Source organism: Amphibalanus amphitrite, unplaced genomic scaffold (assembly GCF_019059575.1).
Source record: "Amphibalanus amphitrite isolate SeventyFive unplaced genomic scaffold, NRLGWU_Aamphi_draft 000206F_arrow, whole genome shotgun sequence".
Taxonomy (NCBI): Eukaryota; Metazoa; Arthropoda; class Thecostraca; order Balanomorpha; family Balanidae; genus Amphibalanus; species Amphibalanus amphitrite.
Window position 1 is genome coordinate 369,792 of NW_024881701.1, and position 18,449 is coordinate 388,240.

The 18,449-nt window shown below is 47.5% G+C and overlaps 3 protein-coding genes and 1 long non-coding RNA gene across 17 annotated transcripts in view; 2 read left to right on the forward strand and 2 right to left on the reverse strand.

Moving 5' to 3' along the window:
• LOC122385043 (ephrin type-B receptor 1-B-like) overlaps window positions 1-3,300 on the forward strand; it is a 67,442-nt gene extending 64,142 nt beyond the window's left edge. The window contains exons 14-18 of the mRNA XM_043373006.1: window positions 129-326; window positions 635-844; window positions 1,192-1,370; window positions 1,793-1,951; window positions 2,351-3,300. Of these exons, the coding sequence (XP_043228941.1) occupies window positions 129-326; window positions 635-844; window positions 1,192-1,370; window positions 1,793-1,951; window positions 2,351-2,618 (1,014 nt within the window). The 3' untranslated portion in view covers window positions 2,619-3,300. The remainder of the gene's footprint in view (window positions 1-128; window positions 327-634; window positions 845-1,191; window positions 1,371-1,792; window positions 1,952-2,350) is intronic.
• A 119-nt stretch (window positions 3,301-3,419) lies between these two features.
• LOC122385044 (activating signal cointegrator 1 complex subunit 1-like) lies at window positions 3,420-10,144 on the reverse strand. Of its 10 annotated transcripts, none has more exons than XM_043373013.1 (9): window positions 10,129-10,144; window positions 7,197-7,318; window positions 6,927-7,020; window positions 6,588-6,709; window positions 6,091-6,242; window positions 5,515-5,675; window positions 5,027-5,193; window positions 4,295-4,437; window positions 3,420-3,981 (listed from the first exon to the last, which is right to left on the reverse strand). In XM_043373013.1, exons 2-9 carry the CDS (start codon window positions 7,303-7,305, stop codon window positions 3,844-3,846), a joined length of 1,086 nt encoding a protein of 361 aa, XP_043228948.1. In that variant the 5' UTR covers window positions 7,306-7,318; window positions 10,129-10,144; the 3' UTR covers window positions 3,420-3,843. The 10 variants fall into 10 exon arrangements, with proteins under 10 accessions (XP_043228948.1, XP_043228946.1, XP_043228949.1 ...); XM_043373011.1 differs by lacking the exon at window positions 10,129-10,144 and adding an exon at window positions 10,097-10,112; XM_043373014.1 differs by lacking the exon at window positions 10,129-10,144 and adding an exon at window positions 9,952-9,973.
• Window positions 10,145-11,517: 1,373 nt separating this feature from the next.
• LOC122385046 lies at window positions 11,518-14,172 on the reverse strand. Its single transcript, XR_006257142.1, has 3 exons — window positions 13,942-14,172; window positions 13,209-13,359; window positions 11,518-12,748 (listed from the first exon to the last, which is right to left on the reverse strand). It is a non-coding gene; the product is annotated as an uncharacterized LOC122385046 (long non-coding RNA).
• Window positions 12,981-17,992, forward strand: LOC122385045 (E3 ubiquitin-protein ligase NRDP1-like). Of its 5 annotated transcripts, none has more exons than XM_043373018.1 (5): window positions 12,981-12,998; window positions 16,254-16,404; window positions 16,553-16,692; window positions 16,978-17,132; window positions 17,506-17,992. In XM_043373018.1, the coding sequence occupies exons 2-5, from the start codon at window positions 16,312-16,314 to the stop codon at window positions 17,664-17,666; spliced, it is 549 nt and encodes a 182-aa protein (XP_043228953.1). In that variant the 5' UTR covers window positions 12,981-12,998; window positions 16,254-16,311; the 3' UTR covers window positions 17,667-17,992. The 5 variants fall into 5 exon arrangements, with proteins under 5 accessions (XP_043228953.1, XP_043228956.1, XP_043228955.1 ...); XM_043373021.1 differs by lacking the exon at window positions 12,981-12,998 and adding an exon at window positions 15,874-15,880; XM_043373020.1 differs by lacking the exon at window positions 12,981-12,998 and adding an exon at window positions 15,882-15,912 and having other exon boundaries at window positions 16,188-16,404.
• Window positions 17,993-18,449: the final 457 nt, after the last annotated feature.

Below are 18,449 nucleotides of genomic sequence, written 5' to 3' on the forward strand. Positions count from 1 at the left end.
TTTAGGCTCATTGACTTTCCGTCTGTGATCTCAGAACACCGAAACAATGCCATATCGTCATATCGTGTGGTCCACCCAGTATCGACCAACCCCGGCCTAGCCTCACCAGGTGCTCCCTATCTTCTCAGGATGTCACGGTAGCCATCAAGACTCTGAAGCCGGGCACCTCTGAGAAGGCCAAGGTGGATTTCCTGACTGAGGCGTCCATCATGGGCCAGTTCCAGCACCCGAACGTCATCTTCCTTCAGGGCGTGGTGACCAAGAGCAACCCGGTGATGATCATCACCGAGTTTATGGAGAACGGCAGCCTGGACACATTCCTCAAGGTGATGAGGGCGGCGCGGCGGTGCGTGGGGGCGAGTGGGGTGGAGCCGCTGATTGGGTGTGATTGGTGTTTGGGTTTATCAACTATCAAGTGTTTGTGTAGGTGACAATGAAAGAAAGTCGGACAGGTGTTCTGATGATGCATCGGCCTCTGATCATTTGTAAAGTGATTCGCACACCTACCTGTCATCGTGCAACAACCTATTTTTAGCCTCGCGAGTTTTCCCGATAGGTATAATTGACCGATATTATCCCCTTTCTGACAGCTCATTCTCTCTCGGTCTCTGACACCCTTCCCTGCTCTCAACAGGCGAACGACGGCCAGTTCCAGATTCTGCAGCTGGTCGCCATGCTGCGCTGCGTGGCCTCGGGCATGCAGTACCTTTCCGAGATGAACTATGTGCATCGGGACCTGGCCGCCCGCAACGTGCTGGTCAACGCCCAGCTGGTCTGCAAGATCGCCGACTTCGGACTGAGCCGGGAGATCGAGGCGTCCAAGGAGGGTGCCTACACCACGCGGGTCAGTCGGGGGGCGGGACAGTGTGTGGGAAGTGATATGGAGCCTGGACCTGGAGGGAATGGACGAGTGGGATGACTGGGGCTGTTTGAGTTAGTTTGGGAGGCCAATGCAAATGGATGATTCAGGAGTCTTTCAGGAGTTGTGGAAAGGAAACTTCGGCCTCATGTTTGCTGTTGATGAATAGTTGACCTCACCTCGATATACTCTAATGTATGTCATGTCATTTTACTATACATATGCACAATTATTGTTACCATACAGCTTATTCCACCTACCAGTGATAACTTCTCAGCTAGGCCATTTAAAATCGTTCAATGTGTCCTCACGTCCTCTATCTATCTTCGCAGGGCGGTAAGATCCCGGTACGGTGGACCGCGCCGGAGGCCATCGCCTTCCGCAAGTTCACCTCCACGTCGGACGTGTGGAGCTTCGGCATCGTGGCGTGGGAGGTGATGTCGTACGGAGAGCGGCCCTACTGGAACTGGAGCAACCAGGACGTCATCAAGAGCATAGAGAAGGGATACAGGTGAGGGCGGGAGGAGCTAGGAGATGGGGCTGTGGGGTGCGGGTGGATATGGGGCGAGGAGTGTAGAGATGCAACATGCAGAAATGAGAAATGTAGACCAGACACCGCTAGGAGATTGCGTGCCGATCAGGTGTAACGTGCATTGTGGATCAGTTACGTACCATTTTGAAGTAACAATAAAAATGACAATGAATAAGTTTGAATCCGTTTCAAATGATGAATTCCTGGATGAATGAATTAATATTCGTACCAATGAATGGAAACTTGATGTAATGCATTGTTTACCAACGAATAAATTACTTCATGAATATCTTCGTATCCATGTAAATCATCGAATTAAGTAATGAATGAATCAGCACCAATAATCACCAATCACCGATCGAGCTCTCCCCTAACGTCGCCCGTCTGTGTGCCTCGTGCAGGCTGCCGGCGCCGATGGACTGCCCGGAGGCGCTGCACCAGCTGATGCTGGACTGCTGGCAGAAGGAGCGCGCCCATCGGCCGCCGTTCGCCAGCATCGTGCGCACGCTGGACAGCCTCATCAACTGTCCCGAGACGCTGCGCAAGGTGGCACCCAACAGGTGAGTCAGGGGTTATAGAAAATGTCAGCGAGTGGTGTTGACAATCCGTGTGGAGGATTATCGAAGCAGACACGGCAGCCGCCAGCTTGTTTTGATGTTAGGTGAAACGCCCTGTGGCGTGTTTCTCATATGCGAGCTCCCTGTGGTGGAACATTCTTGTGTGACCTCCCCTGTTGTACCGGCTCGCTGTGACCGCCCTGTATGTGGCGAGGTTTCCCCATGTGTAACCTCCCTTGTTTCACCACGTTGACGGCTGGCGCTGGAACGTTCTGTGGTGGTTCTGTGTTGATGTTCCCCTGTGTGTGACCTCCCACGTCTCCCCGCAAGAGCGCCGGGCTAGTCTGTGACCGTTCTATGTTGATGTTCCATATGTGTGACCTCCCCCGTGTTCCGCCGCAGGAGCGCCGGCTCGCTGTGGCCGCCGGCCGCCGACCCGGCCACCCTCACCAGTCTGGAGGCCTGGCTGGCCTCCATCAAAATGAGCCGCTACCTGGAGAACCTGCAGCGCGCCGGCGTCACGTCGCTGGACGCGGCGGCGCGGCTCACCGAGCCAGACCTGGTCGCCGTCGGCGTCACGCTGGTCGGACACCAGAAGAAGATGGCGCAGGCCATCGCCTCGCTGCGGCTCCAGGTCCGGACGCACCGGGCCGACGCGTGCTTCGTGTAGCGGCCGCGGGCGGCGCCACTGCAGCGGTGGTGGCGAGGTGCCCGCCGCACGGCGGTGTGATTTGGCTGTTGGACGCTGGACCGGCGCGGCTGTGTGTTGTTGGCCGTTGGAGACCAGTGCGGGGCGGCGCCGGCGCGGCGGCGCGGCCGCCGGTGTGATCACGGTGCAGCGGGGCGGTCCGGAGACGGCGCCCCGCGCCCCGTGGTTCTGTGATAGCCGCCGGGACGAGCCGGGCCCGCGTCGCGTCGTTGCTGTTAAGCATACCTGATACTCATCCAGTGTTGGTCATATGTGCCTGTGAACCATTCCATTGTGCGCGCTCGTCTCACCATTGCATTTCCTCGGCTGCCGCTGTCGTGTGATATATGTAGACTGCTTTTATAGAAACACGTGTGATCGAGAGGATCGAGCGAGCTGCATTTTTATTACGAGCGGAATATTTTCTCTCCATTTGGGGATTTAGTTTTAGCATTGAGAGCCGTATGCGCGTTTGGTTTGTTTTTGTATGGCTGTGTTCGTGAGAGGCGACAACCGGACGGTGGTTTTGTTTTACTCGTACCGCCTCGTGCGTTATGGTTTGCGGTCTTTCCACCCGATAACCGAGAGGTTCCGTTGGTGTCATGATTTCGCTCTCTTTTACAGTATCATGATTATCGCTGGAATAAATTATTCGATCCGGTTCGTTATGGTATCTATGACTGCTGAAGATGTCTGCACACTGCACAAGTCTTATGATGCAATGGAACTCGAGGGAATGTAAGTGGGTCAATATGAGCATGAACACTGAAAAAAAAAACTAGCAAATATCAAAGCCGCTGTAGTCAGCATCAATAACGATCAACACGTGTATCACAATACATAGGCGGGAAAGCAAGTCTATACCCCTGCCCAATGTTCACGACATGCACCATTAATCAGTACTCACAACAATCGTAACGAATTTCCCGGCACATCGCCGTAGTACACATTAAAAACGCCAGTCTGAGCTATGAACAACCGCCAATGCGCCAACTCTAAACTGACCGCGTCAAATGATTCCACGGCAGCTCACCTCCCAGTGAACCTGGCTCATATCGGATCGGCTCCACATCCTGAGGCCGCCGTCGGAACCTGAGGGCGCTGTGCCCACCTCTGAGACGAGTGTGTGTGGGCCGCCTAGGCCTCAGCGGCCGGGACTGACGGCACTGTGCCCACCTCTGAGACCAGTCTGTGCCCTGTGGGCCGCCTAGGCCTCAGCGGCCGGCGCCGGGCCGAGACTGACGGCTCCGATGGGCAGGTAGAAGCCGTCCTCTGCCGGTGTGTGTCGCTGAACCACCTCCAGCTGCTCCACCTTCACCGTACCAAAGTCAAACTCCTTCAGCTCCTGCGGGGAGGCACAGGTTAGTCAGCTGGAGTGTGTAGAAATCGGATACAGCGTTTACAGACTGTCATTGAATCGTCTACTGGTGGCTGCGCTATGGTTAGATGTTGCCCCTTGGAAACAGAAAACGATAAACAGAACAGATCAGAAAACGATCAACCAGCTAGATCATACTTTACCTGTGCACTTGTAAGCTACGTCACATTACAATATCATATCACATCTGAAAGTCAAATGAATGAATGTGCCCTAAGCCGGAGCCCTATGAATTTCGCGATGGCCACAATACCCAGCCCCGTCCAGCTAAATATCGTACCTTCATGATCGCGGTGGCATCAAAGGTGGACTTGCGCAGCTTTGCATACTCGGGAGACGACTCGTCCATGTTTTTCACCAGGAATGACACGTTCATGACGGTACAGTGCAGCTTGACGTGGTCATACTCCTTCTTTGATAGACCTGGTGGGCAGGCAAGACACGGAGGCGGTTAGATTTCGAGAAATATGCCCAAAAACAGTCAGAAAAAGAACGGTGAAAGTAAAAATGCTACCGGAACACCACGAAATTAGGCGCACACCCACAACGCTAGGTTACTTTGAAGTTGGAAATGTGCCATAGAGTAATGGGTGGAGACTTCCATTGGCGTCCAACTGGCGTCTAACTGAGCACGAGCAAGCGTCCAAGTTGGCGTCTAACTTGGCGTCTAACTGTTGACCGGATACTTTCAAGCTAGACGCATCTAGAGTAAGCTGTCGCCAGATAGACGCAGCCGCCGTCCAGCTAGACGCGTCTAAGGCTTAGACGCGTCTAACTAGATGCGAAATGGAAGTCTCCACCCACTGTCACAACTCACTTCGTACCTAACACTGCTTTGTGTATATTATGATATGAACCATACCTTTCTGGGGTACAATAGGTAGCAATTATATCCAGCTAGCCTTCCTAGTCTCCTCAAGCCTCAAGGTCAGAGGTAATATTCCCAATATTACAACGTCCACTCCTTTCCCTCCTTCCCTCCCTTTCTTTCCCTTCATCCCGCGTAACTTACCGGTTGCGTAGGCGATCTCCATGCAGCGGTCTGCCAGCCGCTGCATGGCACCACTGCCGTCACCCTCGTGCACGCGCGCAAACACCACGCGCGCCTCGCTCTCGTCGTCGTTCATGATGTCGAGCTGACGCACCCGCAGGGAGAGTCCGGACGGCGGCAGCATACCCCTGGCCGGCAGAGAGGCGGTCGGGTGGATGGGAGTGCCAGCTTAGGTGTTGCGTTGGTCAACTTGTGGGGTAACGCTATTGGCGCATCCTGACAAGTCGAAACCCACCCACGAATTAAGTCAAATTACAAATTAAATAGGCAAATATTTTTCCATCATCCACCATAAGTTTGCCATCAAAACAATGGGCATCATCCTCTCCAGTCTTCGTTCTCTCTCCTGATCCTGCCACACCACCAACCTAACCACCACCCCTTAAACATACCCCAAGTACGTGTATGAGTTCTAACCGATGACCCTTCCCCCCTCCCAAGACACATACCTCAGCTCGTCGGCGTGGTTGTTGAGCGCGCGGCAGAAGGCGGTCCTCTCCGACTCACTGAGCAGCGTGGCCATGACCAGGGTCAGGTGAAGGCGGCGCCCGTCCTGGAATAGTTCGGGGCGCACGCCGCGGCTCTCTGCGGCCACCTCCAGCGCAGACTTCTGCCGGGGTGGAGAGGGGAGGTGTCAGGTGGTGGCTTCTGGGTAATGGAGAGCCGTCAGACGGACGGCATAGTTAGTCATGGAAAGGGTACAGGTTACCACCAAAATCTATATAACTATTTGTAGGGTATTATGGTTAGTTACCATGCTATGATGCTATGTTACGTTACTACAATATGTTACCAATTACCATGATACATTTCTACGATACATTACTACGAGACGTAACTACGATGGGTGACAGTGATACGTTACAACGAATTACGAAACGTCATTTCGATACTTGCCTATGATACGTTACTACGATAGGACGTCACTTCGATACGTTCCTATAAATTATGATACATTACTATGAAATAATTTGGTTAAATAATGACATTATATCGTCACAGTACTATGACGTCACACCACCGACCTTGAACGTCTCCATCCTGTTCTGGACGTGCTGAGTGGTCAGCCGGACGGCGATGAAGTGTGAGGGTGCCAGCGTCTGCCGTCCGCGGTCGGCCGACATGAGCAGCATGTTACAGGCGCGCACCACCGCGCGCCGCTGCTCGCCAATCACCTCTGAGGAACGGGAGAGAGGGGGAGGGGAGGTCAGAGGGAGGGAGTCCCCGTACATAGAAAATGTGACAGGCAGTGTTTGCTGGAGGAATGGAAGAAGTCTGCTGTTTGAAAAAGGATGGTTCATGCAGACACGGTGTCAGCGGTGTCTACCGAAACCAAACGACCGAACTCTTAAAAGTTAAAAATCGGGAAGAAATCGGAATAATACGCCAAAAACGCTACTAAAACAAACATTTGCAGTCCTTGTATCGAAGCTCTTAACAATAGCGGAAATACAACACAGATTCATACTCAGTACAGTGCATGCACAACGTGAAACTCCTGACAGAGTTAACCCGCACTGACCGACGGTGGCTGGCTTGGAGCGCGGCCCGGCGCCTTTCGGCACGGTCACCTTGCAGCCGGTGTTGTCTCTCACCAGTCGCAGAGAGTTGCCCTTACGGCCGATCAGAAATCCGTACAGGGCGCTGTGGGGCACACGGAGGTGAGGAGGGGAAGCACCTGTCGTCTGCTTGAGAAAATGGGGGGGGGGCAGCATTGGGTGATCGCAGTCGCGAGTAAAATTGGAGATAGGGGCATCCTGAGTATAGTGCTAACTGCTAGATTTATCACAAACAAATTGATTTTCTTGACCTTTGGTGGTCAACATGGGTTATAAGGTCTGGGAAAAACTATAGCACATACCTGGGTATGTCTAGCTCTGCCTTGTACTTGCCCTTCCACTCCTCAATTTTTACAGCAGAGGACATCACCTCTTCTGTTTCTGTATCCTCATCACCTGTGAAACCAATGCAGCCATTAGGCGAAACACAACATACCTATACATGGCAACTGGTGTACCAGCCAATGGGCCGTCACTGATCATGAGTGAACTTACTCAATCTTAAGTTACGAGGACCACTGCTAAGTTACATTTCGTTGGACCACAACATCCAGCACTTCCACTCATCTTACCACGAATAAAGTCCTCAGGGTCCTCATCCTGATGGGCGGCCTGCTGGGAGTGAGAGACCCTGTAGCAGGCGCCATCCACCCATACCAGATTAGGCCTCAGCACATCCATTACTTAGCAGGCCCTGCAAAGGTGAGAAAGCACTTGTCACTTGTCAGTGATACACAAAGCATAACTGGTAGTAGTAGAGCAGGCATCAGTATCACACTTGCTTTTTCTGACCAAGGAGAGGTGCCGTAGGTTAGGTTGCAGGTGATTAACCCGCGCCCCACTGGGGTCTGTGTATAACACGCCCTACTGGGGGGGGGGGGGGCTATTCATAGCCCCCCCCCTCCTAACTCCGAAACTACTGGGCCGATCGTCAAAATTCAAACGGCGTCTGATAGCCCCGGAAAAACTGTCGAGCGAAACCTAATTTCATTGACCTCGAGGTCACCGATGACGTCACAGGTCAGGTCAAAGTAAAAATTATTAGCACTTTGGCTTGTTCACATTTTGGGCTCTGGCCGCCGTCTTACAAGTCAGATCAGGCTCATTTTTGGTTTCCACACTCGTGAACAGATGCTCTAGATACCTTGAGGGTACCAAAATTGTACTTTGATTTTCAGGTCAGGGTCAGGTCATCACAGGTCACGAAAATATTATATCATGCGTCGGTCACGTGACACATGTTTTATGGTCCATTTAGGCCATAGATTTCGAATTTGATGTCGTCTGTGTCATTCAAGGTCATTTTGAGTCGAAATTAGCTTAGGTCAGGTCACTTTCAGGTCAAAAAAGGTCAAATTTTGAAGTTGAAATTTTTCAACAAAAAAGGTGTCTATTGGATGCAGTTTGAGCTCAGGAACACGATGGTGCCATTTATATTGGTGTACGATGCCAAATACGTACTGAAAAATTGATTTGAAAAATTAATAATTGTGAATTTTTTGCAATAATGCGTATAACTTGGCCATTTTTGAAGATATTTAGCTAAAACTTGCTAGAGTTAGTCATAATCATGCGTTCTGTCACATATATTCCGGTTTTTTCGAAGTCAAAAACTTTTTGAAAAAAATATAAAAATATAAATTTTGAATATTATTATATAAAATTTTCGAAATTTTCAAAATTTTGAAAATCCGAGATAGCAGTTTGATAGCGCGGTCAATTCTGAGTTCTTTCATGCAAAGAAATTGGATCTAGCTTAAAAACTGAGCTCTTGGGAGCGATTGCCGTGGTTCAATGTTTTGCGTCGAAATCGGACGAACATGACGTCACTCTGACGTCATTTCCGGCCGACCTATGGTAGCTACGAAGTTCAAATTTTGACACAAGGTGTCAAATTGATGCAGCCGAAGGTACTGAAAGTTTGGCGTCGATTCGTCAAGCGGTTTGGAAGTTATTGCAGAAAAACGGGAGGGGGGCTATAAATAGCCCCCCCCCAGTGGGGCGCGGGTTAAGACACCTCTCCTTGGTTGGAAAAACAAATGTGACACTTAAGCTTTACCACTACCGCATCACTTGCGCATCACTTAGGGTTGTCAATGAGCGGTCAGCAGGCCAAATAATCTGGACGGAATAATGGAAAATACACTCTTCTGCTCCTTAGGACATTTTCAAGTTGCTATCCTTCTAAGCTCATAAAAGGCCGTATTGTTATTGTTAGGTATAGGTATATGCATGCATGATAAGAGCAGATTTACCTAATTGAACATTTACAGGCAACAATCAAATAACAGACGCAGGCAGCCGGCAGGTATTACAAACAGTGATGCCATCCACATTTTTGCTCCATCCCAAGATCTCGACCAGAATTTCCCAAGATTCTCGTCTCGAATCCCAAGACTACCCATCGCATGTCCTTAGTAGTACCCCAAGTAAATCCATAGCTTATTTTGGACATATTAGTGTGTTTAGTGTTCAACTTTCTCTTCTTCGGGTCCACCCTTGTCCTTATTGGCGTCTTTACAGCAGCTAATGTACCTAGAGGCCGGGGGGAGGGGAGGGGGAGGGGGTCGATCGGATTCCTACAGCTGATCGGTTCCTGACCGAGTATAATAGCTTCACGAAAAATGAAGATGCTGGCCTAGACAACATTAAGCCGGTGGTATCTGCTATTATGGTCAGGTCATTCGTCGACCGTCAATGGTGGGTCAAGGACCCAAAACACAAAGTTCGAATCTGTTAGAACTTCTTGGAAACGAAGTCTGTGGCATTTTGGATTTATTTCGAAATTTATCTCGTGACACATTTGGAGAAGCTAGGGTCAGGTGAGGTCTGGCTGATTTTTAGTGTTTTCCACCAATGAGTTTTGAAATATGGGCTTCAAAACAAGCTCTTAAAAGCTTATGTGAATCCCGAAATCGAAAAGCCTATGCCGTGAATCTGCGCGTAAGCCAGTGCCCGCTGGGGCCCATGAATTTTCAAGCCGACGATGGCGAGGGGGTCTAAACGAGGACCTTAACTCGTCCCCTGGACTATACGTCAGCAGTGTTGTGAAGGTCGCAAGGTTACGCTTTGATTATTTTTGGTCCAGCAGAGCCCAGAGGTCAGGTGACCAGACACTTTTCCGAGGTCAAAGACAAATTGCCCTTATTTTGGTTCGCGGTCAACGGATAAGCCTCCATAGAGCAAAACCGTAAAATGAAACGCTTTATGCGGGAGCCGCTTTCTGAAATATTTTTTAGGCATAATGTTTGTAAAAGCTTTTCATAGCCATCCAACATCATGCCTCCAAACCACCCATCCCCGTTGATCGGTAGTTGGAAATTAAACAAATGAGCGCCAGTTGCGAACAGCGACTGAAAGCTGCTACTATACCCATAACAAGTAATGGTACAAAAATAATCCACGGTCGTCAAGTTAGATGTAAGTGAATCCTAATCTATAATCTAAGATTCGGAATCAGGTGAGCCCCTACGATTTGGACCAAACTTGGTCAGTGGATAGTACGTAACGTCCTGATTACGATGCACCCAAAATCTAAGCTCGGCCCGCCATATTTACGAAGTTACGGATGTTTGAATTTCAAGGTCATTCGGGAGAGCCCCTGCGATTTCCGTCAAAATTTGTGTACGGACACTCTAGATGCTCCTCATTACGAATATCACAAAATTTAAGCTCGGCCCGCCATATTTACGAAGTTACGGAGGTTTGAATTTCAAGGTCATTTGGGTGAGCCCCTGCGATTTCCGTCAAAATTAGTATACGGACATATTACATCCTCCTCATTACAAATATCATAAAAGTTAAGCTCGGCCCGCCATATTTTTCAAGTTACGGAGTCACAAAGTTACGGAATTTCAAGGTCATTCGGAGAGCCCCTCCGATTTTCGTCAAAATTTGTATGCGGACACATTACATGCTCCTCATTACGAATATCGTAAAAGCTAAGCTCGGCCCGCACTATTTCAAAAGTTACTGACGTTTGAAACTCACTGAAATTCATGTAATTCATGTAATGTGTCCGCATACAAATTTTGACGAAAATCGGAGGGGCTCTCCGAATGACCTTGAAATTCCGTAACTTTGTGACTCCGTAACTTGAAAAATATGGCGGGCCGAGCTTAACTTTTATGATATTTGTAATGAGGAGGATGTAATATGTCCGTATACCAATTTTGACGGAAATCGCAGGGGCTCACCCAAATGACCTTGAAATTCAAACCTCCGTAACTTCGTAAATATGGCGGGCCGAGCTTAAATTTTGTGATATTCGTAATGAGGAGCATCTAGAGTGTCCGTACACAAATTTTGACGGAAATCGCAGGGGCTCTCCCGAATGACCTTGAAATTCAAACATCCGTAACTTCGTAAATATGGCGGGCCGAGCTTAGATTTTGGGTGCATCGTAATCAGGACGTTACGTTCTATCCACTGACCAAGTTTGGTCCAAATCGTAGGGGCTCACCTGATTCCGAATCTTAGATTATAGATTAGGATTCACTTACATCTAACTTGACGACCGTAAATAATCCTGCGACCTCGGGAAGATAATGCCTGGGCCCTGTTTCACCGGTGATAGCAGCACGCTGCTATCAAATGGGGCGTTCTAGGGGAAACTAATCCACCAGGTGGCTCTGCTATGCAAAGCCTCAAAGGCGTTTGGCGCAGCTGGTACAAATCTGGCGCGCATACATTTTGCAGGCTTTGATAGGCTGTGACTAGCGAGTTGTGTGGATGAGGAGAGGAAGGAGAGTCGATCATCTGAGTATATATTTAATTACATTGTTGTACTGTTCTAATACGGCTGCCTGGTATTTGAGATTCGACTAAATTCTGTTACTACACGCGCCTGATACGTCCCTGTATTACACGTTTCTGAAAACTGCAAAAAATTGATGTAATATGAGACGTGTATTCATTGATCTGTCGGAACATAGTAAGTCAGAGACATACATAGGTAGACACTAGGACATTCAGAACCTCTCGACTCGTAGGAGTGTGGTACGCTTACTTCACTATATTCCCTCGGAAGTTGGCGAGCATGAAGCAGATGTACACTATTTCCGTGCTTAGCTTAACCTGAGATACACACATCCGACCACGTAGAATAGCGTAGGTCTTGGCTAACCCAATAACACGTTCCACGTGTATGCGTCGAGATGACAGGGCCCCCGATGCGGCTCTTTCGCTAGGCGTTAACTGTCCTCTACCCTTCATCGAGGCTGGGGTCCCGGTCACAAGCTTCACAGATCTAGACTCGGCGAGGCAGCGATCAGTGAATCCACGGTCAGCAATGACCTCCGCTCCCGGCCCGAGGCCCTCCAACAAGCCGCTTTCCTGCACTATCGCATTATCGCTGGTGCTTCCACCATATGTCTGGGAAACGTGAGTTACGATACCCGAGGGTGTTATTGTCACTAGTGTCTTCATAGTGTTTGTAGATTTGTACGTACTATACGTGGCGTGCTGCGCGATCACGTTTCCAGGCTTCACAGTTGCTACCTCTGTACAGTCTATAATCACCTTTGTGATCCCTGAATCCTCGCTACGGCCCGCCCCGAACCTACAACCTAGTCCTATGTCCAGAAACTCGCGATACATAAAGTTCACCCATGTGATGACTATGTTGGATATTAGCGAGATTGAGACGTCATACATCATGCTCAGTTCAAAAAGTTCTTTGTTTCTCTTTAACTTTACCAGTGTAATGAAGAAACAGTCTAGAGGAGGGATCACCGTGCAAGCAGAGCCATCTGGGTAATATTGAAGCCTATGCGCTGCCGGACCCAGACAGTCAAATACGATCCGAAAGTGCTCGAAGCTATCAAACCCGGTATAGAACTTGATGGCCTTGTCATTGTTACTGAAACGGTCTACTGAGAAGTTCACGCTACCTTGCTCTGCTTGCACGGATTTATCAGCACGCTCAGGCAACTTCCTCAACTGTATCAAAGTTGCCTAATGCCTATCCTATCAAGAGTTGCATCAGGCTCTTCAGCAACATCTTCTTGTTTAGATGTGTGCTGTCTTTGCATGCTCCTGGCTCTCCTCTGCACTTCTACCTTATTCTTTGCAGAAGTCCATGGGAAAATGCTTGGGACAGCATCTTTTTTCAGCTGCTTCCTGACTGAAAGCAAAACAGGAGGAATTGTGGTTAGATTATGCATCAAAATGAACACAATAACAAAGGTAGAATGTTAATAGGTATGAACTGCCTGGCAAAGAATTGCTATTGATTGACCTTGACATGATATTTTATATTGAATTGTGTTGCATTCCTTCACAATCTTTGAAGTTACTGATTATGGATGTCTTTGTTCGCGAATGAATTTTGTCCTGATTTGCATTTTTAAAAGAAAGAATTGGTACCTACTGAGGTAAGGCTAGTGTAGGATTGCTTATGCTGGATCACATGTTCAGTTACATGTCTTCACATAATAAGCCAAACATTATAAAAAGTGGTAACTGAAAATACGGATTCATCAACATGAAAAAGCAAACATGGGTACCTATGGCAAATGTTAAAAGTCGGTGCCAGATTTAAAATCACATGCTTAGATGATAAATTTTGTTGTTTATTTACTCACCAATTCCTGCCATCTTGGATGTCCAGGATGGCTCCATATAATCATTAGGTGTGAAGTGTTTTCGACAAACTACAGATGATACTGAAGGCTTCCACACAGATCATCGTTTTGAACCTTCTCTCCTGATCTGCACCAACCAGGTCTTGCGGAGCTGTGGTGGGTAAAACAGTCATGTTAAATGTGGTAATGTCTATATGTGAGATCTGAAGAAATAGCTTCATATTACTTGTGCAAGCAAACATGATAATACATTTCCAGGTCAGGGTATCAAGACCAATTTATAAGAATGTGCAAGTTGCATGTGAAAACTGACATTACGGCCTCAGTGAGACATCTTTAAGCCAAAAGGCTGTGGAAAATTCAAAAGGAGTTTCAGCAATGGCATACTTAAATGGCAGGCAACCGACATGATATACTACACATGATCAATCCATGATAGGTATGCCCTTCAGGCTATATCAGCAGCAAACATATGCCAATTTCTTGTACACATAGCCCTTGGTGGAGAATGGTTGCAAAAGTTGGTGTAGCGAGGAACATCTCGGTGTGGCCTAGCATCTATGTTGTGGTCTGGGTCATGCCACACCTGTCATACCACATTATCCACCCATGTACATATAAATTTAATGAGCTAAAATCTCTGACAAAATTTCAAGTCCACCTTGCCATTTGGACATAGAAACATTGAAAATGTTATATGACGTGTGGTAACCGGGCTATTCACTTGGCTCACCTTCTCTTCACGTGGTATTTTGTGCCCTCCAACAGTGCTACTGCAACTGCATCCAGGAACACAGCAGCCAACCATGTTTGCAAGCTTCTTTATTTTATCCAAGGCCTTCTAACGCTTTTATCTAACGCTTCTGATCGTCTTTTCAACAAGTTAAATCACTATCTGATAAACCCGACTCCAAACCAAGATTCCAAACTCTACTCAGATTCAAGTTCGAAAGACATACGCATTATATTCGCAATTTCTTCCGAGCGTCAGTCAGTCATAATTTCCATGAAACTGATTCGTTTACAATGGCAACTGCGAGCAGCTCCAGTACAAAAAAGCAAAAATGAACACGATATGACTGCGCCGCATTTGGAACATCTGCGCAAAAAAACTTTGAGGCTTTGACTAGCAGCGACATCTATATTAGCTTCTCGTGGAACGCCCCATTGCGCGAGCTGACGTAATGTGATGACGTCATACTGCTGACGTAAGGGGCAATTCTGGCGCACGATTGCCGCAATATTGTTTTACGTCATCAGCTAAATGTTCGAAGTTAATGTCCAAATTTTTCCTAAACCGAACTTCTTTTAAATACATCATATTGAAAAAATATGTATCAAAAATATATATACTATCATGACTGCGTAAACTCTTACTTTTAGGCTCATACGTCACTTAATGCCGCCGCCAAGGTCGCGGCAATCGTGCGCCGGAACTACCCATTACGACAACAGTATGGCGTCACGACATGACGTCAGCTCGCGAAACGTGATAGCAGCTTGCTGCTATCACCGGTGAAACAGGGCCCTGCTAGAAACATCGCAAGCTTCGTCCGTTACTTCAATATGTTTGAATGCTATTAACCGTCCGTGAGGCAAATCCATCCTAAATTTATTATCGACCAAGGAAAAAAGCATTCGACAGCATGAGACGACAAAGTGAAATCAGCTTCTGCCAGATCCCAAGATATGCAGCGCAAATCACAAGATCCCAATGTTAAAGGGACCCTCCCACCTTAACATTAGTTTTGAGTTGAGATAGCCAAGTTTGCGGCCAGGCTCAGAAACCACCATTTATCCTGGTCGCAACCCCCGCAGCTTTATGGTGTTCAAGAAATTTCTTCCCTTTACTTGCAGGGTGGGACCAGCTTGGTCCCTATCTCTTAACCATTACGGGAATCTGATGACGTCATCAGGCTTTCGAACGTCCGTTAAATGTTTGACTAAAACGTTTTGTAGCACGCGGTGGTATATGCTGCTTTGCGCGCAACAAATGCCGCACTTTCAAATAAAGTCGCTAGGAATAGCGGAGATCCCAAAAAGTAAACAAAAGTAAAAGTCTAATATCTTGAAAACCGGTGAATATTTTTCGATGAAATTTGGTAGATATTCGTTTTTGCTCTTTCTGAACCGAGCGACATCACTTTCATGCAAATTCATTAACTTTTTTGAAGGTGGGAGGGTCCCTTTAATGTTCAAATCCCAAGATCTTGGGACAAATCCCAAGGAATGGCATCGCTGATTACAAAGCAAGAACCAAAAGACAACCAAAAAGGCAGAAACTATAAAAAAAGAACAGCCTGCGCAGCCTATGAGCTATATGAATATTACGAATATGACGCACCAAAACATCAATGATATACATAAAATTATATATGACGCCATTGGACTTAGACGTTTACATTACAATTATCGCCAAAACACATGAGTTTGTAACCGTAGCCGTTTCAATAGGTAATTCGTTTTATTTTTGCCAAAGGTTGAAGAAGATTTTTTTGTGAAAAAAATACCTTATACTGTGCTTTATCTATAACAAAGGATTACAAACTCTTCATTTCAATGACGTCATCATCAAAAGCTTTTTGGAACTTGGAACCAAAATCAGCTGTTCATCCCAGCCTATTGAGCCAAAGCATTATAGAGTTCAGTGAGCCAAAGTTTTATGTATATGTGTGGTCGTCGTCATCTCTCTTTCAAAAGTCTAGTAGGGTCCCTCGGGCGATCAGCTTAGTTTTTGTGAGGTGTCTTATATTGCTTTGTGTACCTATGACCCCGATTTAAAAGGATTCTAAAACTCAATTCCTTTATTTCAAATGTGTTGGTGGATGGAATGGGTTTGTTTTTAATTGTTATTGTTGAATTCTTTGGTGAATATTCTGAATCTTTTATAGTCAAGTTCAACTTTCAAATGCTAGCTGCCCTCAGATTGTTTTCAATATTATTATATCATTTTTATGCTGCTAATAATAAAATTTGAAGATATTCCTGTTTATAGACATGTGATCATGTTGTGACCTGGAACTTTATGTGCTGTTCACTGTCCAGCAGGAGTGATAGTTTGCGACGCGTCCTCCAAGTAAAGAGGCAATATCAACCGTCCATCATGGGCTATGAAACAGCAAGATTTACTTCAGCTAACATAGACAAAGATCTCATGTGCCCAATCTGCATGTGTGTGCTGGAAAAGCCTGTGGAGGTGAGTGGCACTGACATTTTTATTATTGTATTATTCAATCCTGTTACATCTTACTACGTGTTTGGCCTACTCCAAAGTGAGATCAGAAGGGTATAGCAACACTGTTAGTGACTAACTAATGAGTAATGACCACACTACATTTTCACAGACACCATGTGAGCACAGTTTCTGCGAGGCATGCATCCTGCAGTGGCTGCAGACGAGACGCCGTTGTCCGCTAGACAACACAGTGGTGGGCACGAATCAGCTGTGTGAGCCCAGCAGACTGCTCACCAATCAGCTGGGCAGGTGAGGCTTTATTGAAGACAGCACTGATGACTCATCAGTCATCAGCATGGTGTACTGCATAGTCATAGTATGCCTATTCCCTATCAATTTTATGAAAACTTGTCCATATGCTCATAAGATTTGACACAATGAAATAGACATCACCTTTGCCCTAGTATGTAGATGAATTTTATTTATGCAAGTTAGAAGTCACTTTATGTTGAGTGGAATTTAGGTTTGCATTGGCTTGTGAATTGAATTGACAACACATGTTTCCACAATAACGAGTGTTTCCTGACGGTCCAGACTGGAGATCGCGTGCGATTTTCGCGCCGAGGGCTGCACGGAGAGGGTGCCTCTGGAGTATCTGGCCGCGCACCGTCTGAAGTGTCCGCACAACCCTCGGCCGGGCCAGCAGCCGCGGACGGCCGACGCCCGCGCCGCCGTCCAGCCCAGACAGGGTACGTGTACAGTGTACACGTCATCGTAACAGGGAAATGAGCGAATTGTGGTGGTGAAACAGATACCTACCTACGTACCTAAAAATATTTGACGAGTGATCTTGACCATCTGTAATCATAGTTGTGCACAGGTCTATGGTGTGATATATTTTTTGACTTTCATAACCCAACGTACTTAGTTTCACTCGACTTGTCGATTTGTCTGCGATAACCGTATTTACACATTCCATCCACCCTCATCAGTGCTTGGATCCAACTCCAGCCATTCCCTCTCCTCGCCTTTAGCCCTATAACTCAGCCCTGTCACCGGGCTAGTCTCTCGCTCGTCACCAGTCGAGGTCTTCTGCTCACCACCCGCCACCCCCTCCCCCAGGCCGGCCTGCGTACCACGACCAGTACGAGGACGACGACGTGCCCTCCGGCCTGGAGGCTGGACTGGCCGTCGGAGCCGTGGCCATGGTCGGAGCCGCCATCGGAGCCGTCGTCGGCGGCATTATCGGCTACAAGCGCGGCAGGAACCGAACGCACGACTGATGGACGAGTCGACCGACGGCAACTCTACCAGATGTGCTGCACATCAGAGGATGGTCTCAACTGATTTAATGCGATTGATGATTGTTACATTGATGATGGCACGCACGTCTTCGAACTTGCTTAATGATCACGATGGTAGAATTGATCGATTTCGGCCGGCGCGCCGAGGCGCGTTGCTGACGTTAGTGTCTTAGGGTATATTTATTATGGGTAGGTACTTAAACTGAACAGCCAAACGCTCAGCAGCTGCATTGAAGTTTGTTGGATCCGATGCGGCTGCAAGCTTTATCTCTGTCACGCATTCGGCAGACTATTGAGTTGACTCCCCAGTGAGTGAAGCGTGGTGGGGTCGTAGCTGGATTTGTACAAGCAACGTGGCCCGTGATACTGTTGCTAGCTTATCGCTTATTCATTTTGTAGTTCATGGAATATAGATCAAGGAGTTTATTTTGTAGTGCTGAGTGTGTACGCTAGCTAGCTGAACAAACATTTCAGAGCTTGTCTTTCCTTTGCGGGGTTTCTTTAGTGTTTAAGTAATGTCCCCTAGCATATAATTCAATGATTGATGCGTTGCTTTGCTTGCAGTTATATACAGTGTGAATCGTGGCATACTATTATCTATCGAAATACCTATATAATGTTACATTGCTTGGTTAATAAGGCATTCACGCTAACGCGGCGATTCCTCCGGGATCCATTGCTTTCTTGTGCACCAGAAACCACATTTTGCTGGTACGACATTGCGACTGTGTCCGAGCTTTCTATGATTACCTCTTGCGTGAA